We start from the raw sequence: 26,003 nt of genomic DNA on the forward strand, positions 1-26,003 counted from the left end.
TTAATCTTGATATTTTTAATAATTATGAAACAGAAAGATAGGAAACCAATTTTTAATTGTTAGATTTTAGTTTTGAATAGCAATGATTACTGGAATTTGCAAGACGTAGTCTATGTAATAACTTCCTAAAATAAACTAATAGAAAAATGGACTTGAAGCTCAACCCATCACTTCCCAAAGTCCTTGAAGAGTGAAACCATCTTTCAATTTTTCGATTGCAATCCCCAGTTCCTCTGAATAAACCGGCTCACGATCTTGTTGCTTATGGAAAGAAAATATATAACATTATTAAATTTAGTTCCACAAAATATAGCAAGCCATATTTAAGATATAATCACGATAAGATCAGAAAAAGGTAGTAATACCTTATTAGTATCAGCAAAGTAAGCCTAGAAAAGAAAACAAAAATTAAATTTACACCTTAAAATGTCAGAGTAATAAACAGAAAAATAACTTACATTTATGACCTTTTGTCCTGAAGAAGGGTCACTGGCCTGAAACATTAACAAAGAACAAAGAACAAAGAACAGTACAGCACAGGAAACAGGCCCTTCGGCCCTCCAAGCCTGTGCCGCTCCTTGGTCCAACTAGACCAATCATTTGTATCCCTCCATTCCCAGGCTGCTCATGTGACTATCCAGGTAAGTCTTAAACGATGTCAGCGTGCCTGCCTCCACCACCCTACTTGGCAGCGCATTCCAGGCCACCACCACCCTCTGTGTAAAAAACGTCCCTCTGATGTCTGAGTTATACTTCGCCCCTCTCAGCTTGAGCCCGTGACCCCTCGTGATCGTCACCTCCGACCTGGGAAAAAGCTTCCCACTGTTCACCCTATCTATACCCTTCATAATCTTGTATACCTCTATTAGATCTCCCCTCATTCTCCGTCTTTCCAAGGAGAACAACCCCAGTCTACCCAATCTCTCCTCATAGCTAAGACCCTCCATACCAGGCAACATCCTGGTAAACCTTCTCTGCACTCTCTCCAATGCCTCCACGTCCTTCTGGTAGTGCGGCAACCAGAACTGGACGCAGTACTCCAAATGTGGCCTAACCAGCGTTCTATACAGCTGCATCATCAGACTCCAGCTTTTATACTCTATACCCCGTCCTATAAAGGCAAGCATACCTGTTTCTCCGCACGACCTTCTGAGCATTTCCGACATTTTCTAATTTTTAACCCTTCTTTGCAGGTTGACACGTCGCAAAATAAGCTAGACCTGCATAAGGTTTCCTGTTGGTTTTGGGATTTGTACATATATATGAATGACAGAACTACCTGCACACATTCTGGCCATAAATTAAGGAAGAACAAAAACCTGTAGCTCACCTGAACGTACATTATTTTTATTGCAAAATGAAGGAAAGAGTTACAATGGATAATAAATACTTCCAGTTACGAGGAAGAGTAACACACACTTAGGCACTTGTCTTAGCCTATTTGCAAAAGTGATCTTAATACACAGAAATCACACTATTTTGTTAAGGGATTGCAAATTGAAATATACACGACTATTGTAATGGAGGGCATTTTTATTCATAATACCAAGTATAACATCCAGTCAATATTTTTGTTTTCAATTAAAATATATATTTTCCAAAAATTTAAATTTAACATTGAATAATATAAAATTCTACATACCCTCCAGACTCTTTTCAAGCATTAACTGCATTTATTTTTAATGAACGCTCACCACAAATGCATCAGTCTGTTCCTCTGCTTCAATTTCAACATCATCTTGAACTTGCTCGACTGTCAAATCTTCAAGTGGCTCAGGCTATAACACAACCATTGACACAGTACATACAGATCCATGATTATATCTGTATCGTTTAGCCGTTGAGATATCCGAGAATAAATTAATTTTCAATTAGTTTTGTTCTGTTTCCTCAATAATCAGTAGAATGAAATCCAACCCAATGTCAACAAAAATAACCTTGACCAATCACTATAAGAAATACAGCCATATTTTTTATAAATTATTGTAATTTTACCAAGCAGCAGCTGGATTTACCTTAAACTATGTTAATTGTCCAACCATATCATCTTTGGCACCTGTAGTTTTACTGCACATTGGGTACGGGCTCCCTGCTTCATGGGCACTTAGATTCTAAATTGAGAGAATAAGGGACACATTGCTACCATAGTCTCGGCTAAGTGCACCATTGGAATCTTGGATCATTGATCAGATATTTGCACTGCTAAGGATGCTCCTTTTCCTGCAGATAAACTATGGCATTGAACAGCCTGCAGAAAGTGCAGGCAGTCTCAGCTAAGCTCAGGTGATGATACCTAGACAGAGTCAGATGTCTTCCCAAACAAGTGCTCCATCAGTTTTACTGATGTTACGATTTGGTGTGGAGGAATAGTATGGCTCATGCTCCTTTGTCCACTCCTCTTTTGAATGCAACATGTTTTTTTTAAAGAGGATATACTTGCCACTGAGTTTTGAACTGTTTAAGTGCTGTGACTGTAAAAGACACACATGGACAGGTTTTCCTTGAGTTTTTTAAAAGCAAAGAGGATAGTATTTATTGTACTTAACCCCAGCTAAATAAAAATAATAAAAATGCTCTCACTTCCACGTACATACAGCTTCAAGGTTCACACACCAGTAAGCTACAGAGTGAGGAGAATTGATCAATTAGTCTTTATAAAGTCCAGTAAAAGGTAAAGGTATATGGGTCTTGTGGTTGATAATTTGGATGGTTTCAGATGGAGTTTGGATATCCTGCTGGATCTGGTGCTGAGATTATTTAAATATGTTGACAGATGATTTTTTCTTCAGGTGACAGCGGATTTAAAAAGTAACGGACTGTGACATACGGATGGTCAAACAACAGAAAGAGCTCAAGCTTGCAAAATGGGAAGGGGGCGAGGATGAGAGAGTCCACTTTGGGACTTTCTATTCTCATTTGTGCTGTGGCCAGGAGAAAACAGTTTCTCATACACAAAATAGAGTTAGTTGGCTTATTGCATAATCCTCCCTCTCTCCAACTGACCAGTTACTCAAATACGATTTGGCTAATGGATTCAAAGTACATGGTTTTAACATGACTAGAATATGGCAAAGTTTTTTTTCTCAGACAGAGCTCTTCATCTGGATCGTTTATGTCTTCTACGTGTTCCCATTCAGGTGCTGTCCAGGTGCACTGTGAATGGAGATTTGGTTCATTTTAAATTTCTCCAGGGTAATTGTCTCTGATGGTGTTTTCCTAGACAGGTCGTTTCATTTATGGCTTTGGAATTTGTAATGTACAGTGATGCAAATATTTTTCTGCCATAGAAACTGCTCTTTCAAACCATTGGAATGCAGTTTCAATCTTTTTAAAACTCATAAAGTCACTTTTGAACTAAAGCACGGCTTTATGGCACTGACGACATGTTTACTTCAATACGTGACACAGCTAAAGCACAACTATACTGTATTTTCTATATATACTTAACACCTTAGTCCAGTGGTTCCCAAACTTTTTTCACTGGGCCACACCGAATTTTTTATTGATAAGAAATACATTCAAAAACAAAAAAAAACGCCTAGCAGTGCTTGATTCATAACATAGAACACTACTACTTTATAATATCATGGGACATCCAGAAAGTATAAAACAATGCTTGTTTAAACCACGTTTAAATGTTTCTTTGCTTGTCCTTGAATCTTCCTGCCACATTTGCCATCCTCTCTCGCCGTACCAGTGTGGCGCGCTGCACCCTTTGGGAACCACTGCCTTAGTCAAATAAAAGCTCGACTCCATTGCTCTGGCCTTAACAATGGAAGCTTTAAATTCATTCTCAGTAATTACCTTAATCTGTCTCAAAGGAAAAAAACTCTGAGGACATAACAAACAGCTATGAAAAGTCTAACTGCAAATGAAGAGCGCTGCTAATAGATGGTATGAGTTGGGAGTAGAAGTATATTACCATATAGCTAATTCTCCAATCACTTTTGCTTCATTTTGTACCTGTTGTAATTTGTAAAGGATAATAAAGAGTGGCATAGACATATGCTGCACATGGAACGTATTATCAGTCCCAAAATGTATTTTGATTCCATAGCTGTGTAGACCGCTCTTGTACATATTGGACGGAATTGAATTCCCTGGCTCCAGAGAGACAGGCTGGGTAGTATTTGGAGTTCCATATCATTGGGTGCAAAGACATGGGTGGACCTGAACGCCACCAATTAAGTCAGAGGCAGGGACGGTCGAGGACCACCTTCATGTCTAGAGGCCAACCAAGACCCTTAAATGGCCAGCTAATGGCTACTCAAGGATATCACCTCAATATCCCTGGTACTCTATCAAAGGTCGGGGCCCGCATCACATGGGGAGGCCACAGAATATTCTGGCAGCCCACTTCTGGGCTCCAAGGAGGGGGAGTTCCTTCCCAATTGGGCACCTGACGTCCCACAAAATATTTCCCTAGTGGTAAGTGCCAGCCCACTGGAAAAGCCCCACTCCCCCCTCCATCGAGCTCCCCCTCCATTTGCCAGGGCTACCTAACAAACACCAGCAAACCCTCTCCATTGACCTTCTTCTTGGGCCTTTATTGCCTGTTGTTGCTCCGGATCTCCTGCAGTTCCAGCAGTAGTCACCATCCTGGTTGCGCTGCTAGGACTGAAGAACTGCTGACCCTCAAATTGGCCAGCAACTCTTAGAGGTGGGCTCATCTTTAAAGGCATGAGAACTCCAAAGGCAGGTAGGTAAATTCCTAATTGGCACTTAATCACATCAAGGTTCCTGGATATGGCTGCAAGGCTGTAATCAGCTTTATGGCTGGGGACTGGGCCACTACCATGGCCATCACATTCAGCCCATTGTAACAGTTAGGTGTCTTTTTTAAACTTAAAAATAAACACAACTTATCAAATCTAGCTTATAACTATTATATATTTTTGATATTAGAATTTAACCTATAATCACCTTTTCCTCCATTTCGTACTGAACGCCAAAGATAGGACAGGCAGAGTAAACTTTATGCAAAGAATTGATTTCCTTTACTGCCTCTTGAAGTTTCTCCACAGGATCAATTTTAAAGCCAAGCACATAACCTCCACTCTAAAGATAATGAAAAAGGCACTACATTAACAACTCTGGTTGTAGTCATTTGTGTTAGGGTCCCAGACCAGAACCTCAGGTATATTATGAAGTAAGACCCAGCAATTTTTCTATTTTGGCATAAATGTGAGGAAAGGATGCTTCGCTCCAGGAGTAATTCCACTGACAAATTAGGGCCCTTTTATCAAAACAAACTTTATTAAGTATAACTCTAACGTAATGAAGCAGCTTAACTCTTAACAGTTGAACAATCTTGAAACATGAAAAGAAACAACTCTAATTTTGAACTTATCACTATTTATGTTCCAAACAAGCAGGGATTTAAAACCCACTTTCAATACAGCTAGCAATCATATATATACTTGCATAATGAGTGTAGACAGCCTTGGAATTTTCAGAGAGATATAGAGCTTTCAGAAGCCTGTAAAATTTTCCTAACTTCAACAAGAACAGCCAAACCCCAACTCCTTTTTGCAAAAAGCCTGTTTCTGCCTTTGCTACAGATCCAGGACTGCACATAAACCACAATATCACATGATCCTGTCAATCACTCTAATCTGAAATCCCAGGGGAACTTAAATAAATAAAAGTCCATTAATTCTACTTAACATAACCACTTGCAAGGTTGAAATGAGTAATTATTCTGCTCTCCCAGCATCTAAGCTCTATTCTCCCCAGACATACTAGCTACCTGGAGAAAAAAGCTGAACTTTAAAACATTCTCCTGAAACATCAAAAAAATATAAATATATATCATTGGCATACTTTCATCACACGTTGTACTACAGAAATTGAGTATCATTGAAAATGAGATAATGTGTCAAAGTTTTTCATCTTGCATTTATCAGGACCAATTAAGAATTGCTTAATTTCAAATGGAGCAACAATTTATACTGCATGAGAAAAGTGTGTTGATTGGCTGGTCAGTCAGCTAGGATTGGTTGAGGCGTTGCCATAGATAATGCACCAGGTAGCTATTGTCCCCTATGCTTTTGTTTAATTCAAAAAAGTTGTAATGCCTGGACATATTCCTTTTGATGTGGAGATGCCGGCGTTGGACTGGGGTAAACACAGTAAGAAGTTTAACAACACCAGGTTAAAGTCCAACAGGTTTATTTGGTAGCAAAAGCCACACAAGCTTTCGAGGCTCTGAGCCCCTTCTTCAGGTGAGTGGGAATTCTGTTCACAAACAGAACTTATAAGACACAGACTCAATTTACATGAATAATGGTTGGAATGCGAATACTTACAACTAATCCAGTCTTTAAGAAACAAAACAATGGGAGTGGAGAGAGCATCAAGACAGGCTAAAAAGATGTGTATTGTCTCCAGACAAGACAGCCAGTGAAACTCTGCAGGTCCACGCAACTGTGGGAGTTACAAATAGTGTGACATAAATTCTGATTCTAGGATCGCATGATAAAGACTCAGGAGGAAAAAAGCAGAAATATTTATGTGAAATAGTGTGACATAAACCCAATATCCCGGTTGAGGCCGTCCTTGTGTGTGCGGAACCTGGCTATCAGTTTCTGCTCCGCGACTCTGCGCTGTCGTGTGTCGCGAAGGCCGCCTTGGAGAACGCTTACCCGAATATCAGAGGCCGAATGCCCGTGACCGCTGTCACGGGCATTCGGCCTCTGATATTCGGGTAAGCGTTCTCCAAGGCGGCCTTCGCGACACACGACAGCGCAGAGTCGCGGAGCAGAAACTGATAGCCAGGTTCCGCACACACAAGGACGGCCTCAACCGGGATATTGGGTTTATGTCACACTATTTCACATAAATATTTCTGCTTTTTTCCTCCTGAGTCTTTATCATGCGATCCTAGAATCAGAATTTATGTCACACTATTTGTAACTCCCACAGTTGCGTGGACCTGCAGAGTTTCACTGGCTGTCTTGTCTGGAGACAATACACATCTTTTTAGCCTGTCTTGATGCTCTCTCCACTCCCATTGTTTTGTTTCTTAAAGACTGGATTAGTTGTAAGTATTCGCATTCCAACCATTATTCATGTAAATTGAGTCTGTGTCTTATAAGTTCTGTTTGTGAACAGAATTCCCACTCACCTGAAGAAGGGGCTCAGAGCCTCGAAAGCTTGTGTGGCTTTTGCTACCAAATAAACCTGTTGGACTTTAACCTGGTGTTGTTAAACTTCTTACCATATTCCTTTTGCCTGCAGAGGACAAGTCCCCACACATGAATATATATAGCGTCCAGCATACTGATAACAATGTCATGGCTATGTGTCATTCAACATTGAGAGATTATTCACTAATGTGCTGCACAAGGGAGCTATAGACATTTGTGCCAAGTCACTATATTAAGGCAATCCAGACCTGTTGCCATTTTCTGATACTGTATTTATTGAACTTATGAATTTGCCAATTTGCACAGTTGACTTCAGCTTTAATATCACTGTGTCCCCAAACAGATTATATTGTCAAGCGCTCGCTATCAAGGCCAGCTCGCGATCTTCTTTTCCAGGAGAAATGTGTCTTCAATGGCATAGCCCCTAACCTTCCTACCTCTGAAATATAGATGACATGTTTGCTATATTCGAATCTGCAGCTACATGCAAGAGTTTTCTTATATGCCTTAATAGGCTCCACCCATGCTCAAATTCACCTTTGAAACGGAGGAGTCTAATGAGCTCCCATTCCTCAATGTGCTAGTTGAGAAATCTGCTGTTAGATTCTCTATTTCTATCTACCTTAAGCCTATCTTTGCCTGTAAAATACATGTTGGGGTGCCTGCAGCTCCATACACTATAAGATCAGCCTTATTGGCAATCTTGTAAATAGGGCTTAAGCCATTTGCTCAGTGTGCAAACTTGACACCAAAATAGGATGCATCAAAGCTATCCTGCTGAATACTAGTAATCTTGATCAGATCATTGTTCACTGTGTATCGCGCATACATCCGGGCTTAATGCCACCACTTTTGGACCTGAAAAGTGCCTAGTACACTTCAAATTATCCTGGAAGGTTAAAGAATATCAAAAATTTGTGCTCGCTGTTTCACGCTGCTACTGGGACAGAAGCAACGCCAGTGGTATTTTCCACTAACAAGATGCTGCCTCAAGCTAAAAGACATTCTGTCTACCAAGCAAATGAGTAAAGGGGTGTATGAATTTCAGTGCTTCTGTGATCCCAATGATTGGCGGATTGTATCAAATAGCACATTTCTTCTGCTATTTGCCATATGCAGAATACTGACCGTATGCAACCAGATTGTGCTTGTGAAACTCAGAGCGTAATGTCTAACATGAGATGTAATTTGGCGATTGGGCAGTACTTGCTGAATAATCCCGATTGTTCTAAGAATTACATGAACCACTAATTTAAGACTATCATCAGATCTGATTACATCTCAGTTATGCTTGCTAAAAGCTACATATATTCACAAAGGAACCTTTCCTTTGCAGGAAAAAGAAATATGTCCAGACATTGCATCTTTTTGAATTGAAGAAAAATATGGGGACAATAGTTCCTTGATACATTCTCTATGGAAATACATTGACCAATCAGAAATGACTTATCAACCAATCAGCACCTTTTGCTCATGAAGTATACATTGTTCCTCCCTTTGAAATTTGGCATTCTTGCATTTGTCCTGATGAGTGCAAGATGAAATGTTTTGACAGTATATCTCTTTTTTTAGCAATACTTAAATTTTCATTGTCTGTATAAGCATTTCTAAGCAAAATTTTCTTTAGTTATTTTGTCAAAACATAAATAAATATAGATTTATGCAGCAAGAATAGCATTACTAGTATATAGCTTGTTAAAATATATTTAGCAAAATAAATATTTAAAAAGGCTTACCTGTTGTGAACTTTCAATAACAAGTGCTAGCCCAAACTTTGAGTCCCTGATCTTTATTGATCGCTGGAACAAAGCAAAATAAACTTTATGTATGCATGCATCAGAGGATAACAAAAGTCACATTAAGAACTCTGCAGACTTTAACCATATTGATCTAATTACAAATTACTGATTATGAAAAAATGTTGATGTAAATATTTTGGACATGGAATATTCTGTAACTAGTACAGAAAACAATATTTCCTGACAGATCTATAGCACTGCTATTATTATTGGTTCCTTTTCATAAATGTCAACTAGATTTCAGGCTGTAGAACACATTGATAACTGCAGAAGACACCACGCTGAATCGAAAATCTGTATACTCTTCCTCCCATATGCAATTGAAGCAATAAATGCTGCTTTCATGGTTCAAGTTCATTGTTTAAGATATCACTTCAATATTGTTATTACGTTACAATTTTTCAATCCCTTCCAGGAGCAAGTGCTTGCCACGTGGTTAGTATTCGCCTCCAAGTCAGTAGATGTCGGGTTGGAGCCAGATTCCGGTAGCCTGACAAGTGGAGGCTCGAGCTGTGGGTCTATATTCTGGGCTGACATGCAGCGGTATACTCACATTTGGTGGGTGTGAGAGACCCACATCATCAATGGGTTAAAGAATCCCCAAAAAAATTATCAGAGGTTGTAAACTTGAACCAGCCTGGTTTGAAACCATTGGATCTGGGAAAGTGCTACCTGCAGCAAATAAAATCCACTGGATAAAAGCAAATTACTGCGGATGCTGAAATCTGAAACAAAAAGAGAAAATGCTGAAAAATCTCAGCAGGTCTGGCAGCATCTGTAGGGAGAGAATAGAGCTGATGTTTCGAGTCCAGATGACCCTTTGTCAAAGGTGCCATCCGGACTCGAAACGTCAGCTCTTTTCTCTCCTTACCGATGCTGCCAGATCTGCTGAGATTTTCCAGCATTTTCTCTTTTGGAAATAAAATCCACTCCTTGGGGCTAACCACCCAATTTGCTGTTATAATCTAGCTATGAAAAATACCAGTGTGAAAGCTGGTAGCAGCAACATACTTTCCAATCAGGATACACCCCTGCTTCCCACAAACCCCTTCCAGGTACTCATTAATACATATTTAGTTATAAAATAGTTTGAGAATGCATGCATGATTGAAAAGCAAACCAAAAACTTACAATTTGCAGATAGGGAATGCTGACGTTAAAACTATCATTCATGTTTGCATGCCATACTATTCGGACATTTGTAATGAAAAAGGTTCCCAGATTGCCCTGTAGGGGAAGAAAAACATATATGAATATTATTCAAAGTAACAGAGAACCAAAAGCAAAATGTGCAGACATAAGCTAACCATAGCCAGTGTTGGCACTCTTTACTTAACAAAAGGTATAAGCTATAAAGTACCTGATCACTTGATAGATTCCAGACACCATTAATTTTATCATACACCTGTTCCTGTGGCAGAAGTCGTAATTGCTTGTTTTGAATGAGAGCTCCTCTTAATTTAAGATCCCTGTAAATTTTCGATGTCTCATATGCCCTATAAAAATTGAAATAGTTCAGAATTCTTAAAAGTAAGTCGAGCCATTATAATGGCAATTTTAACTCAATAAGGTCATTTTAGAGGACCAAGTGATGAAGCAGATTAATTGAACACCAATTCACTCATGTTCGTGGCATAGCAATGACATAAAATACTTCAAAAGCAATAATCTTCTAGGAGTCTCGTCAGATCATTATTCAAAACTTAGACTTTAAACTGTTCAAAATGTGACAAAAATATTTCCATTTTATAACTACTTTGTTAATAGCAAAATTTATAGCTTGAGGAAAATTTCTTGCGTCATTGCAAAAATAAAATTGTATCAGAGACACAATCTTTACCACGCTTCTCCCCTCCTCTCTGCTTCTGAAGGATATATTGCAGGGGCATTTCTTCCATCCCATTGCGCTGCTTTTGTAGCGCAGCGGGCTGGGAGATTGGCAGAGATTGTTTCGCAGGCTCCCCGCTGGGCGCCACGGCCTCGCCGCATCTCTCATTAATTGCGGAGCTGATTAATATACGCAGACACTGATTTAAATATACTTTAAATGTCATTAGCGGGCTTAGGACTGAAATTTCCAGGCCCACTAGCCTCTCTCCCCACCAGGAGTATCTCACTTCAGCAGGGTTTAGTATAGCTCCCCACTTGCGGGGAGCTGGCGCCCCAACCTGCTTGAGTGAAGGGGGAGCAATTGAGGCCCCCCAGAGGGTTGGGCACTGGGGGAGGGTGCCCTCTGGGCATTGGTACCTTGGCAGTGCCAGCCTGGGTCCCTGGCACTGACCAAGGGGCAAAATGCCAATGCCCAGGGGGCATCTTGGCACTGTCCACTGGACATCAGGCAGTGCCAAGGGGGTGAGGCCTGATTGGGAGGTGGTGATCTGTGGGCCGGGGGGGGGTGGGGTTCCATTGCCACTCTGCAGTCAGGCTGAGTGACAGAGGGAGGAAGGCCAGTGATCGGGGCTGGCCATCAGGGTGGGGGGCAGCCTGCTGGGGAGGGGGGGGGGCCGGAATGCGGGTGACCGCATGGCCAGCGATGCAGGGTCGCGGGGCAGGCCAGTGATTGAGCTGGCCAGCGATCGGGAGGCTGGCAGACAGGGGCCACTGACATGCGCCGATCTTGGTGCTGACAGATCGGTGCATGTGCAGTAGACCACTCAGCACTATGCTGCCGGCTTCACCAGCAGGAATAGGCCCCACCTCTTTTTGAACTGATTGATACTAGTGCACTTTGCAGTGCACAGAGTGTGGGAGATTCATTTTGAAACTCCTGCTGAAAAACACCAGCGTGATTTACTCCAGTTTTTACACAAATCGACACTTAAAATCTTTTTGGGAGAATCGCCCCCTACCTTTTTGATGCAATTCTGTAATTGTGTTCCTGTACCTTGTGTAAATGCTCAAGCTTTATGTGCCAGTTTAGACAATGAATGTCATCAGGATATTTGATGCCAAGTCTGAATCTGTCCTCATTCAAGCTTTATACATGAGCAGAGTGATTACAACAATGATTAGCAGTGGAAACACTGCCCAATTTTTCCTTCTTTAACTCAAATGCAGTACAGAGTGGGACCAAATGAAAGCTTATCCTAACTCAGTCCACTTTAGTCAGTTAAATCATTGGTGGAGCTATCAAAGTTTGGTTTACTTCCAAAAAATAGATTACTTTCATTCAGAAGAGGTGGGATAAAATAAGAAAGAATGAATTGATTCAAACATTTCAGAAACATTGACATGGCATATTTTTTTCTTTTAACACACACTGGGTAAATTGGTCACTGCCAATAAGTATGACAGGCTGATGATGAATTAGTGGCATTATTTATAGAGTGCCCGACTCTTTTCCATAGAATTCCATTTTGTGTTATTGGCATTGATCAATGTCACCTTCAAAATATCTAATTTCAGTTCACAAAACACAACAAGAGCATTTATAATGCTAAAGTTTACATTGTATTTTTGAAAATGGAACTCATTAAAATGCATGCAACAGATACAGTATATAGCACCCTTATTGCAAAGTAGATATCTCAAGACACATCACAATGGGGGCGGAGGTGAAATCTGGATAATGAACAGGATTTTGGTTAGATTTGGATAGACAATTGAAAATAAGGGTGAAGAGTTTTGGTGAGGTATTTATAGGTAGGGAGAGATGGTGCAAAGCAGAGTTTTTAAAAAGTAAGAATAAAAGAGAAAAGAGGCAAATGCATAAAGATTTTGCACCAATAGTAGAGTAGATGGAGGACTGGGCACGATAAACCAGATGAAGAATAATGGAGGAAGTGAGCACAATGCAGAGCTGGAAGAATTTGCAGAAGTGAGGCCATGGAGCAATGTAGAAGAGGATGAGATTTTACTACAATTCAGTTGAGGAGGATTAGCTAGTGGCTATTAAATAGGACAGAATAATAGGCAAGGGAGAATTTAGTACAAAAAAGGATACGAGCACCAGTATTATTGATGAGTTTGTTATGAGTGTGGGAGCAGACAATTGAATAATTTGAATTAGAAGTCAACCAGCAGCTGGTTGGAATAAGGAGATAGGTGAAATAGTTCAGACAGAAATTGTGCCAATGAACATTACAGAACAAGCTTTACAATTAATCTCCCATTAGCAAAAACAAAACCTTATTTCTGATTTCCAGCATTTGCAACATTTTGCTTTTATTGCTAAAGCTATTTGAATCAATTCTGATTTGTACTGATATACAAGATGGATTGCAAAGCTCGGGTTTTGATATTTAAATACGAGTACTATGGTTTTAAATTCACTTTACGATTGTAAAGAAGGCATTTACAACTTTTTTTTTCAAACTCTCAGCACGTAGTATTAATGAAGCAATAGCCCTTGGTTCAAGGCATTCATATTGCCATTCGTTTTTATATGAATAGTATAAAGGGGAAAGAAAGCTCAGTAATTCAGACAGGACTGGGAGTCGGCAGAACTCAAATCTTAACCATCGCCCACCTGCTGCATGTAATGTTTTCCCCAGCTCTGATACTTTAAAACACTTATCCAAATTTACAGTCCTTATTAAATTGAGTGGGACTACACCAGGGTAGACAAAGTTAATCTACTGTTAATGGCATTTGCAGAAAGGCTCCCTTCAGAGCCCTGGAAGGGAGATGTGTCATGGGAGGTCTCTGTGGCAGGAAATCGAATGCTGTTTTGAAAAAATATTTTTGCAAGGATACAATTTAGACAGACAATGGGGACACATTCTAACCAATCTACATCCCTGAACTTTTGTTCTGCTTGAATGAATATTCTTGACTCATATTATTTAAAGGGGGTATAGAAACACTGTAAAAAAAATATTCTAGATAATTAATAGAACTGAACACAACATTTCTTCATACAAGGAATGCCTTAATACAAAACTGAAGATTTAAATGAAAACTGGATTCAGAAATGATCTGTTGACATGTTCTAATTCCATCATAAATTCATAAATAGTCTTGCAATACTACCTATGCACTGCAATGACAGTGGTGAATAGTCGAGGACTTCCTGGAACCACGCTGGTAAAGATGAACTCAAATCGTGTGTTGTTACATTTTGTCAGGATGTAAAGAGCTTCAGTTTGACCCCGAAGTTTCTGTAACATCAAATTTAAATGTCAGTGCACTTAAAAGTATCTGTGAGGCCTCCTCTTATGGCTCAGTGAGCAACCATATTGCATGGTGTGGTACTCACCATCAAGGCCTTAATATGAACCATGCTCTGTGAATTAATTGATCACAGGAGAAAGGGGTGAGTTGCACTGTAGCCAAGACTCATATGTTCTCAAAAGATATTTACACAGTATTACTTTTCAAAGGTTACTGAACAGTGATCAGGAGAAGTGCTTTTTCACTTCACCAGCCAAAAGTCATCAAGATCAATTGAAGCATGTCCACCGCCAGTTCAGGGATTTCACTGTTCTGAAATCATCAAAGTAACTTTACCAGGAAATAAAAACAAACAATGCTGGAAATACCCAGCAGGTCAGGCAGCATCTGTGGAGAGAAACAGAGTTAACATTTAAGGTCCCTTCATCAGAACTCCTGATGAGGAGTTCATGATAGGAGGCCCCAACCCCTCCTGATGAGGAGTTCTGATGAAGGGTCATCAGCCTGAAATGTTAACTTTGTTTCTTTCCACAGATGCTGTCTTACCTGCTGGGTATTTCCAGCACTTTCAGATTTTTATTTCAAATTTCCAGTATCTCCAGTATTTTGCCATTGTAACTTTACCAATAGATCCTGCAGCGACTGGTAAGCAAGGCTGGCACTTCATCACCAACCTCTTTCTATTGATTATTCTCTGACTTTTAACTGCCTTTCAGAGGAGATAAGGGCTTTACAAGCAACAGGGCATCTAGGGCCTCTTGATAGGTCTCTCTGCCTGACCCCCGATATACCCCCCTATCATGACCACCCGCCTTCATGATCCGCCTCTGCAAGACTCTCCCCATCAGACACCACCCCACCCATATAGCACCCTCAGATTTCACATCCTAATTTTTTCATCATGGTGCCCACTCAGGCCCCAACCCCACGGCACTGCCCCAGGCACACTGGGAGTGCCCAACTGGCTGATGGAGACCAATAATGATTCTCGTCATTCTCGTGCTATGCCCGAAGGCCGGAGAATTCTGTGCGCTGGGATTCGAACGGGGTATACATATTTAAATGCTACTTTAAATATGCTAATTGCCCTCTAGCCGTTTCTGGGCGTGACCTGGTTTGCGCCATTAGAAAGAGGCTGGGAGAATCGCAAAATGTTTGGCCGGGTGCGAAACCGATTTTTTAGGCTCACACACGATTCTCTGGGAATGACATGATTTGCGTCAGGTCGCTGAGGTCAGAGAATTGTTTGGCATCACAAAACATCTTAAAAGGACATTCCAGTGATGTGCAGAGGGTGCAGTTTTTAGAAGGACATAAAATTCCCCATTTATAGAATGTATACGTCACTTGCTTTGAAGTACCAAGTTTTAAAATAATCTTACCGAATTGGCTGTTCTGGTTGTAATGTTTATAATGCAGTTATAGCCAACAGCTAAGAGGAAAAAAGGACAAAATAAATAATTTGGCCATTTTACTCAGAATTTATGAAATTGGCTCAGTACAAAAAATAACAGATGAATTATATGTAGGGCTGTAAGACATTTGCTAAACTATAAACTTTACCCTCAGCATGTAATAAATGAGTTGAATTTTTAAAAAATGAGTTTTGCCAACAGGTTACAATTCTTTCTAGCACAAGCTTTTGGTTCAGTCCCTCTCAGGGCAGCTCTGGAGTCCCCATCTAGAACATAGAACATTACAGCGCAACACAGGCCCTTCGGCCCTCGATGTTGCGCCGACCAGTGAAACTCAATCTCTTGAGTTCCACACATCAGAGGCATAAATATCTCATTTGTTTTTGATTTTCCTGAAGGTTATAGAAGTTTTCAGGTAGATATAAAATAATGCATGTTCAGGTTACAGCTCAAAAAGCTCAATAAATCCTGAAAAAGGTAGAGATCTTGAGTGAATGATCCACTGAAGTTGTTCACAACTCCCAAACAATGTCTTCCTGGCTTAATTATAACTGAGCAAAATGTCCAGATTTATTCTGACTTAAATTTAAAGCTGTACAAAACACAATAAATAGCGAAATGTAATATACTAGTCCTGCATCTATATACCTTTATAAATGAGAAGACCATTTCATAGAAACTGGTGATTTATTGGCAAGAACAATTGACAAAGTTGGTTTGGGAACATTAATTATGAATTTATGTAGATTAATAGACATTGGTTTGAAGCTCTTAGATTACTTTTAACCACCTAGATAAGATTATAGGAACCTGAGAACAGAAGTACATCTGAGCTGTTTGAGCCTGTTCCACCATTTAATTAAATCGTAGTTGACTTGTACCACAACATCATTACCTACCTTTTTCTCCATATCCCGTGATACTCAAGAGAGCAAAAAATATCTATTCATTACAATTTTGAAATTCCAATTAACCAAGGTACATGGCTTTACAGATTCTTGCTATCCATTGTGAAATAAAATGCTTCTTTATTTCAATTCTCCGTGGCCTAATTCTTGTTTTGGATTTCCCCTATCACAGGAGTAGTTTCCGTTTATAATTTTAAACATTTCAATGAAATCACCAAAAGAATACTAATCACTTATGTCATATTTCCATTTTATTTAAATTTTTCCCATATTTCTTTATTCATATATGGTATATCATTATTAGTTAGTTCTTGCTTTTTAATGGGATCAGTTCTCCTGAATTCTGTCGACCACTATTTTAAATGTTCTCCACTGCTGTTAAATTTCTTTCCTTGTAAGTAAATGTTTCCATTTTATGGTTCCAGGTTTGAGAAACTTCGGGTCCGATTCTTGGTGCGTCGGGATGGGAGAATCGTGTGTCGGCCATTTCGCGGGACTCGTGCATGCGTTTCTAATGCATGCGGGTCTCCCACAGCCGGAGAGCAGGCGCAGTCGGAACCACGCTGGAAATCGGCGTGAAGAGAGGCAAGTCATTTAAATCTGTTTTTCGTGTATGTTAAATGTCATTGTCGGGCCTGGCATGGAATTCTCTGGGCCCGATAGCATCTCCCACCCCGCCAGGAGTCTTTCACTCTGGCGGGTTTAGAATAGCTCCTCACTTGAGGGGAACTAGCGGGAGGCCCTGCCGGAGTGAAGGGGAGAGCAATCGGGGCCCCCCGGGGGTCGGGCAATGGGGGGGGGGGGGTGGGGGGGCGGGTGCCCCCTGCGGAGGGGGCAGAGATGAGGAGAAATGTCTTCACACGAGGAGGAATTTCTTCAGCCAGAGAATGGTGAACCTGTGGAACTCTTTGCCGCAGAAGGCGGTGGAGGCCAGGTCGTTGAGTGTCTTTAAGACAGAGATAGGTAGGTTCTTGATTAATAAGGGAATCAGGGGTTATGGGGAAAAGGCAGGAGAATGGGGGATGAGAAAAATATCAGCCATGATTGAATGGCGGAGCAGACACGATGGGCTGAGAGGCCTAATTCTGCTCCTATGTCTTATGGTCTAAGGAGACCCTGGCAGTGCCAGTCTGTACCTCCTGGTGCTGCCCAAGGGGCAAAGTGCCCATGCCCAGGGGGCACCTTGGCACTGCCCACTGGGCCAGGGACTGGGGCCTAGGGGGCTTGGGGCCAGGGTCCTGGGGGGCAAGGGGACGGGGCCAAGCTGGCATGGCCTGGGAGGAAGGGGCTGGGCCAAGGGGGTAGGGTCTCGGGGTGTGGCCTGGGAAGGGGTGGGGCCAAGGATAGGGCCTATTGTGGGTGGGGCCTAGGTGGCGATCGGTGGGTGTGTGGGGTCCCGCTGCCACTCTGCATTGGGATCAGTCATGGCTGGAGGGAGGCCAGCGATCGAGGTGGGCTGGGGGGCGGGGGGGGGGGGGGGGGGGGGAGAGGAGGCGGGAGAGAGGGTCTGCCTCCCGTGGGGGGGGGGGGGGGGGGGCGGTCTGCCGCAGTGGGGGAGAATGGGGGGATTGCCACTGCTGGGGGTTGGAGGGGGAGGGGACGTATGAAGATCAGGGTCCTCTGGGGCGGTGGAGGGGGGTGGAGTGTCAGGGCTTGCCCGGGAATGCTCGTGGGGGCTGTGATTGGGCCATGGGGAGGAGGTGGACGGACACCACTGTGAGGGTCCCGGGCTAGCCAGCGATCGAGCCAGCCTGCAAACTGCGATCTGACAGATCGGGGCCATTGTGCATGCACAGAGGCCCAGAACTATTAGACTCCAGCATGAATAAGCCCCGCCCCCCGAGCTTTTAATAATATTCACGATTGTGTCGTCTGCAGTGCACAGAGTGTGGGAGATTCGAGTCTGAACTCCTATTGAAAAAACAATCCTGATTTACACCAGTTTTCTTACCAATTCAGCACTTAGAAATTTTTTGGGAAATCGGACCCTTCAGTTCTGAGATAAGATTGGAAAGGTTGGGACTGTTCTCCTTGGAGAGAAGAAAGCTAAGAGTAGATTTGATAGAGCTGTTCAAAATCATGAGGGGTTTGGACAGAGTAAATGGGGAGAAACTGTTCCTGCTCTAAAAGGATCAAGAACGAGGGGGCACAGGTTTAAAGTGATTTGCAAAAGAAGCAAATGTGATGTGAGAAAAAACATTTTTCAAATAACAATGGTTCAGGAATTGTTCAGGTCTGGAATGCACTGCCTGGAAGTGTGGTGGAGGCAGGTTCAATCGAGGCATTCAAGAGGACGTCAGATGACTATTTGAATAGAAATAATGTGCAGAGGTACGGGGAAAAGGCAGGGAAATTTGCAGAGCTGGTGCACATGATGAGCCAAATGGCATAAAATTCTGTGATTGTTTTCCCCCTACTCTGTTCTCATCCTGTTAAAATTACATTTGTTTTCCAATTTATTACTTTGGGCTTTATTACTTATGCATGTTTCAATCTTTATTGTAAGCCTCATTATGTTGTGATCACTATGGATGTAAATTTTAGTTCATAGGAGATTTGGTCTTCTGATGGAAAGTCTTTTTAGGTATGAACGCTAACAAAATTTGGACAAAAGCCTGAATCATAAACGCTCCCAATGACAGCATTAGTGTCACTAGCAGCTCAGTATGGTGGGACATTCCTGATGTGAGCTCATATCACAAGCAGCACATTAGAATTGCAAAACTTTGTGTTATCTGTAAAAATGGGAGAGTAATGTTGCTCTGATTTTAAAACAACCTGATTTTTTCTTAAGATGCACTTTTTACTTGTTATTAAATCTTCATTGCATTATTGAATTTCAAATGTCACCTCACCCATATTCTTCTTGAATTCAGTTGTTATTACTTCTGTTGCTTCCCTTAATCCTTTTATTCAGTGAAAATTTATTTGACATTATAAAATTTGTTCTATTCCAAGTTTGTTTTTGATCTATTGTTTTTAAATATTAGTAATTTGCAATACTGCATTTAATTAGTGCTCTTCATTTTTGTGGGTGTATCACAGTGATTTTGTATTATCTATTGTGCCACTATGGCAAGTAGATACATTTATAAAGTATAAAAACACTGTTTTTAACAGAAACATAAGAAATTAAAACATTTGGAAATTTTGTTTTGAATATATTAGCTACTGATACTGTTGCACAGAAATCAACAATTTAAGCAGGCAGTAATGCCAAGAAAAAAAAGATTTCAATGAGGAATATTTTCATGTAATAATGTGCAAGCTGATACCAATTCCTGATTTTTAAAACACTGGAAAATAATTTTGTTCAGATTGCAAATCTTACTTATGGAATGGAGAGCAAATTCAGAGTTCTGTCTTGTGGGAGAAATGCAAATGGTACTACAGTTGTATGCTTTAAGACTCCTTGATGATTTACAAGGAGAACAGTAGCACTGAATAGTACAACCAGGCTTGGTGCAAACCTATTGCAGCAAAAATTTACCGTTCAAGCATATTTGAAAATCAAAAGGAGAATTAGAAATAAGAGAAAACAGAAGATTAAAAAAAAAATTCAAACTGAATAATCGTAGTTCCTTACACTTCAAAGCATTTCAGGTTATGCCACTATTTTTAAAATCTAAATGCTACACCAGTATTTAAAAATTCAAATCATGCAAAGAATCACAGAGAAAAAAATAATTATCCTTGTTTCCTTTGCTGTAAACCTCTATGACTCTATAATTTTATCTTTTAAAAAGCATTTAGATAGTTACATGGGTACGATGGGTATAGAGGCGATATGGGCCAAATGCGGGCAATTGGGATTAGCTTAGGGGTTTTAAACAAAAAAGGCGGCATGGACAAGTTGGGCCGAAGGGCCTGTTTCCATGCTGTAAACCTCTATGACTCTTTAGGACAGCAATGGTTTCAGGTTAATTCCACAGCAAACCATTTTATTAAGTCAAAACATAGCTTTACTTACATAAGTTAACACGTGGAAGAGCCAGTGAATGCCAGATAATTCGCAAATTGGTCACAAGCAGTCTACCTAGAAAAGAAATAGCAACTATAAAAGCAAACTTGGGTTAAATGAATGTCAAAACTATAATTAAACAATAAACTAATTATTCTATTTTTTGCATCATGGGACATTTTATTCAATTATTGTAATATCAATAGTTGTTGTAATAGTTCCTTTAGTTACTGAATATGACTGTGTTAATGTCAAAAGTAGCAGTCTGACTAAATGACTGGAAGGGGGCACGCGAGCACCGGCAAGGAGTGGGTGGGGGAGCAACGGAGGAGGTGGGGCGGCAGCACAGGGGGCAGTGAATCTGCAGGGGAGCAGGGGGCAGTGAGGGTTTCAGATTTAAAAGAAGGCTGCTAATGGAGGCATCTGCTCCTTCATGCTTGAGGCCTGAACAGGTTTACTTTTCAGCCTTCCTCCCTGCCCTGATCTCCTCCTGCTAGTCCAAAAATTGAGGCTTGGCGGGAAGTTGCCATTAAGTGATCAATAATTGGCCACTTAAGGGCTTCAACCTGGGCAAAGGCAGGCAGGCAGAACTAGGCCTTGTTTGTTCCAGCATAAAATTGTGGAGAGGTCAGACGGCCATGACCCCACTGGAAGGCCATGTGAGAAATTCTATGTCCACCCTACACCTACAAATCCATTGGCAGAGGAACATAAATTCTGCCCCACCTCTTTTGTTCCCTCCACTGTCTCTGAATTGCCAGACTGTTTATCTGACATCCAGTACTGGATGAAGAGAACAGAAATTTCTTCCAATTAATTATTGGGCAAGCAGTCCCCGCCACTGATTCCATCTCTCTGGCAACTGTCTGAGGCTGAACCAGACTTCGTAATCGTTGTATGATATTTGTCCCCAAGATGAGATTTCAACACATAATTGCGTCTTCACTAGAAGCATGAATTTCCAAACTGTAACATTGCTTGCCCTATCCCTACCTCAAGTCATCTGCTACTGTCTTCTTTTATTTGTTCATGGAATGTGAGCTTTGCTAGCAAGGCCAACATTTACTGCGCATGCCTAATTGTCCTCGAGAAGGCAGCAGTGAGCCAACTTCTTTAACCACTACAGTCCATGTGGTGTAGGCACAACCACAGTGTTGTTAGGAAGGGAGTTCCAGGATTTTGACCCAGCGACAGTCCCGATTTGACCACTATTGTTATATCGTTACAAATATCAAAGAAAATTAATGTAGGCAATTAGCATATTGTTACAAGATGCCATTCTCACCAGAACATTCTTTGGTGACAATGTTAATTTTCTAGGGTGTTTGCAAAGGTGACTGCAAAGATCGATCTATGTCTGGAAAGTTCTACTGTAAACAGGACAGAATACACCCACATAACTAGAAGCAATTATTCTTCTGCATTCTCAACAGGTGGGCTGTCTGGAGCAGGCAAGGCGGCACCATAAACCAGATTTGAACTTTAAAATATTCCCTTCATAAGAAACATGACATAAATACTTTTCTTAAAGACACAATATTGTCACAGTACACACTGCTGTCGCTGTCCATCTGTGGTGAAGGGATTGAATATTTGTGGAAGAGGTAGTAAACAAGTGGGTTGCTTTGTCCTGGGTGTTGTCAAACTTCTTGAATGTTGTGGAGCTGCACTCATCCAGACAACTGCTGGAGAATATTGAATCACACTCCTGACTTGTGCTTTGTAGATCGTGGACAGGCTTTGCGGAGTCAGCAGGCAAGTTACTTACCACAGGATTCCTAGCCTTTGACTTGCTCTGGTAGCCACTGAATTTATATGGCTAGTCCAGTTCAGTTTCTGGTCAATGGTAACCCCCAGGACGTTGATAGTGAACTAAGAAACGATGACCACCTGGTTTTGATGCTGACTTGATAGGTCTCAACAGCAGCACAACAGCAGCAGTCTTACAACTGGCTCAGTGAATCTAGAAAATGATGGGTCAATGATGGGGTCCCACACTCACAAAGGTTTTAGGAGGAGTGGTGTAATGGATGCATCTCAGGACTGATGTGAATGGGGAAATCTATGAATTTGCCTTTGAAATAAATAGATCCCTTGATTTCATGCTTGCTTCAATGTAGCAAGGAAAATTCTAATTTGGGGCTGGACAAATATCTTAGTAATGCTCCTTAAATCCCAAATAAAAAGACCACATTTTCCATTTCCCAGTTCAGTTACTTTTAAGCCAAATTTTGTGATAATGTGTTGAAAATTTTGGCTTGTAGTTTTGTATCCACCTAGAATCAAGACAAGGCTGCCTAGTGATGGCCATCATTCATACAGAACTTGTCAGCAGGGACAACTAAGACTAAAGTATACATATTTTAAAGTTAATTCTCTTCACCAAACAAAGCAATATTTTTATATTTCATATTTTATAATTGTTATGTATTCACAATTACAGGACAATATCTCCAAATAAATAGGCAAATGAATAGACACCTTAATTATTAGCTGGCATGGACACAGGTCATACAAATTGGGAGCAGATCATTTGGCCTCTTGAGCTTGCTTCGCTATTTGATAAGATTGAGGCTTCAACTCTACTTTTCGATCTACCCCTTTTGATTCTCTTGTCAACCAAGAATCTATCTAACTCAGTCTTAAACATTTTTATTGACCTTGCCTCCACTGCTTTCTGGGGAAGAAGATTATACAGGCTAACAACTCTCAGAGAAAACAATTCTTATTTATGTCTTAAATGGGAGAGTCATTTTTTTAAACTGAGTTCCCTAGTTCTAGTCTCTCCCATAAGGGAAAACAGCTTCTCAGCATCCACACCTATTGAACATGTAAGATCTTGAGGAAACATATATGCCGGAATTTTACGACCTCGCTTGAGCGAGGCTCGTAAAATCCCATCCGAGGCCAATGGAGAATTCTGCTCTGCGGTAAAATTTCGGCCATAAGATCACCTCTCAGGTTCAATGGGCCAAAAGGCATCCTCATATGTTTTCTATGATTTTAAGTCAAAATGTATGGCTTGTAGTACAAGGGGTTAATTCTAACTGTATGTTATGCTAATTAGATACAGTGTACATCATCACAGGAAGTAATGCAACATCACATCCACATCAGAGCAGTGGGACTCATTCAAAAAGGGAGTATAGGATGGCATGGTGGTACAGTGGTTAGCACTGCTGCCTTACCATGCCAGGGTTCGATTCCAGCTTTGGGTGACTGTCGATGTGGAGTTTGCGCATTCTCCCTGTGTCTGCATGGGTTTCCTCCAGGTGCTCTGATTTCCTCCCACAGTCCAATGATGTGCAGATGTCCACTTAGTGTCCCAAGATATGTAGGTTAGGGAGATTAGTAGGGTAAATATGTGGCTAACAGAGATTGGGTCTGTGTAAGATACTCCGTCAGAGATTCGGTGCAGACCCAATAGGCCGAAAGGCCTTCTTCTGCACTGCAGGGATTCTATGATAGGGCCAACATGTTCCTGTAAAGGTAAAGGGTGGGATCAAAAAATCCAAAGAACCCTGGATGTCAAGGTATATACAGGATTGGATAAGGAGAAAAAAAGGAGGTTTATGACAGGTTCAGGGGCTGAAAACAGTGGATGTCTTAGAAGAGTATAGAAAGTGCAGGGAGTACTTAAAAAGAAATTAACAGAAGAAAGAATAGGCATAAAGACATTGGCAGGCAAAATAATGGAAAATCCCAAGTATATAAGTATATTAAAGGCAGGAGGGTAACCAGGAAAAATATATGGTCTATTATGGCAATGTGTGCGTGGAGTTTCAAATGAGTATTTTGCAACTGTGTTCAATATGGAGAAGGATGATGTAGGTATAGAAAGCAAGGAAAGGGATTGTGATATAATTAAACAGATTAGTATTGAGGCGTAGGAGGTATATGTGGTTTTAGCGGGCTTAAAATCCCCAGGTCTAAATGAGTTTTATCCTAGGCTGCTGTGTGGGGCTCTGACACTAATTTTCAAATCCTCTCTGGCCACAGGAGAGGTGCTAGAGGATTGGAGGACAGCTAATGTTGGGAAGGGAAGTAGGGAAAAAAACAGGTAATTACAGACCAGCGAGTCTAACGTCACTGGTAGGGAAATTATAGGAACAAATTCTGAGAGACAGGATTAATCTTCACTTGGAAAGCCGAGGATTAATCAAGGATTGCCAGGGAGTGATCATAGCTAACAAATTCGATTGAATCTTCCAAGGAGGTGACTAGGTGTGTAGATGAGGGCAGTGCAGTTAATGTAGTCTATATGGACTGCAGTAAGGCTTCTGACAAGCTCCCGCATAGGACACTGATCAAGAAGGTAGGGGCTTATGGGATCCAGCGCAATTTGGCAAACTGGATCCAAAATTGGCTTAGTGGCAGGAGGCCGAGGTGATGGTCTAAGGTTTTTTCTATGACTGTTAGCATGTGTCAAGTGGTGTACTGCAGGGATCGGTGCTGGGTCCCTTGCTGTTTGTAGTGTACATTAATGATCTAGATGTGAATGTGGGAGGTATGATCAGTAAATTCACAGATTACCTTAAATATTGATGTGGTAAATAGCGAGGAGGGAAGCCTTAGGTTACAGGATGATATAGATGGGCTGGTCAGATGGGTAGAACAGTGGCAAATGGAGTATAACTCTGAAAAGTGCGAGATGATACATTTTGGCAGAACTAACAATACAAGGGAACGATAGGCTGCTAGGAAGTACGGAGGGCCAGAGGAATCTTGGGTGCATGTCCAAAGACCCCTGAAGCCAGCAGAACAGGTAGATAAGGGGGCTAAGAAGGCACATGGGATACTTGCCTTCATGAGCCAAGGCATAGAATATGAGAGCAGGGAAATTATGATGGAGTTGTATAAAATGCTTGTTAGGCCACATCTAGAGTATGTGCAGTTCTGGTCAACACACTATAGGAAGGATGTGATTGCACTAGAAAGGGTGCAGAGGAGATTCACCAGGATGCTGCCTGGGCTGGAACGTTTCAGCTGTGAAGAGGCTGGTTAGGCTGGGATTATTTTCCTTAGAACAGAGAAGGCAGAAAAGGGACCTGATTGAAGTGCACAAAATTATAAGGAACATAGATAGGAAGAAACTTGTCCCCTTAGCAGAGAGGTCAATGACCAGGGGGCACAGATTTAAGATAAGGGGGAGGAAATTTAGAGGGGATTTGAGGAAACACTTTTTCACCCACTGGGTGGTGGGAATCTGGAACTGACTGCTTGAAAGTGTGGTAGAGACTGAAACCCTCACAACATTTAAGAAGCATTTAGGTGAGCACTTGAAATGCCATAGCATACGAGGCTATGAACCAAGTGCTGGAAAATGGATCTAGAATGGATAGGAACTTGATGGCTGGCGCAAACACGATGGGCCCAAGGGCCGGTTTCTGTGCTGTAAATCTCTTATGTCTGTGACTCTATCAAATGATCTTGCACTCTCTTGTATAACTTTGTGATAAGATGTAGATGTAGCCTGCAGTTTGTTAGTAGTTTACAAACCTCAACAGGCTCAGCAAAGCATTAGTCTAACAATATCAAGTACATTATAGTACTAACAAAACAAAGTATGCTAAAAAAACTTTCATTTCTAGTATATATATTTCTACCTTTATCTCCATTATTTCCTTTAGTATCTTCAATGGAGTCCAAACAGTCAATTA

At 41.1% G+C, this 26,003-nt stretch overlaps 1 protein-coding gene across 1 annotated transcript in view; it reads right to left on the reverse strand.

Moving 5' to 3' along the window:
- bbs5 (Bardet-Biedl syndrome 5) overlaps window positions 1–26,003 on the reverse strand; it is a 27,980-nt gene continuing 1,977 nt past the window's right edge. Inside the window, exons 3-13 of the mRNA XM_078227706.1 lie at window positions 25,950–26,001; window positions 20,353–20,418; window positions 15,442–15,491; window positions 13,919–14,046; window positions 10,308–10,443; window positions 10,079–10,174; window positions 8,885–8,947; window positions 4,924–5,058; window positions 1,695–1,778; window positions 366–389; window positions 1–261 (exon numbers count right to left, since the gene is read on the reverse strand). Coding sequence (XP_078083832.1) covers window positions 160–261; window positions 366–389; window positions 1,695–1,778; window positions 4,924–5,058; window positions 8,885–8,947; window positions 10,079–10,174; window positions 10,308–10,443; window positions 13,919–14,046; window positions 15,442–15,491; window positions 20,353–20,418; window positions 25,950–26,001 — 936 coding nt within the window. The 3' untranslated portion in view covers window positions 1–159. The remainder of the gene's footprint in view (window positions 262–365; window positions 390–1,694; window positions 1,779–4,923; window positions 5,059–8,884; window positions 8,948–10,078; window positions 10,175–10,307; window positions 10,444–13,918; window positions 14,047–15,441; window positions 15,492–20,352; window positions 20,419–25,949; window positions 26,002–26,003) is intronic.

This window comes from Mustelus asterias, chromosome 14 (genome assembly GCF_964213995.1).
Source record: "Mustelus asterias chromosome 14, sMusAst1.hap1.1, whole genome shotgun sequence".
Lineage (NCBI taxonomy): Eukaryota > Metazoa > Chordata > Chondrichthyes > Carcharhiniformes > Triakidae > Mustelus > Mustelus asterias.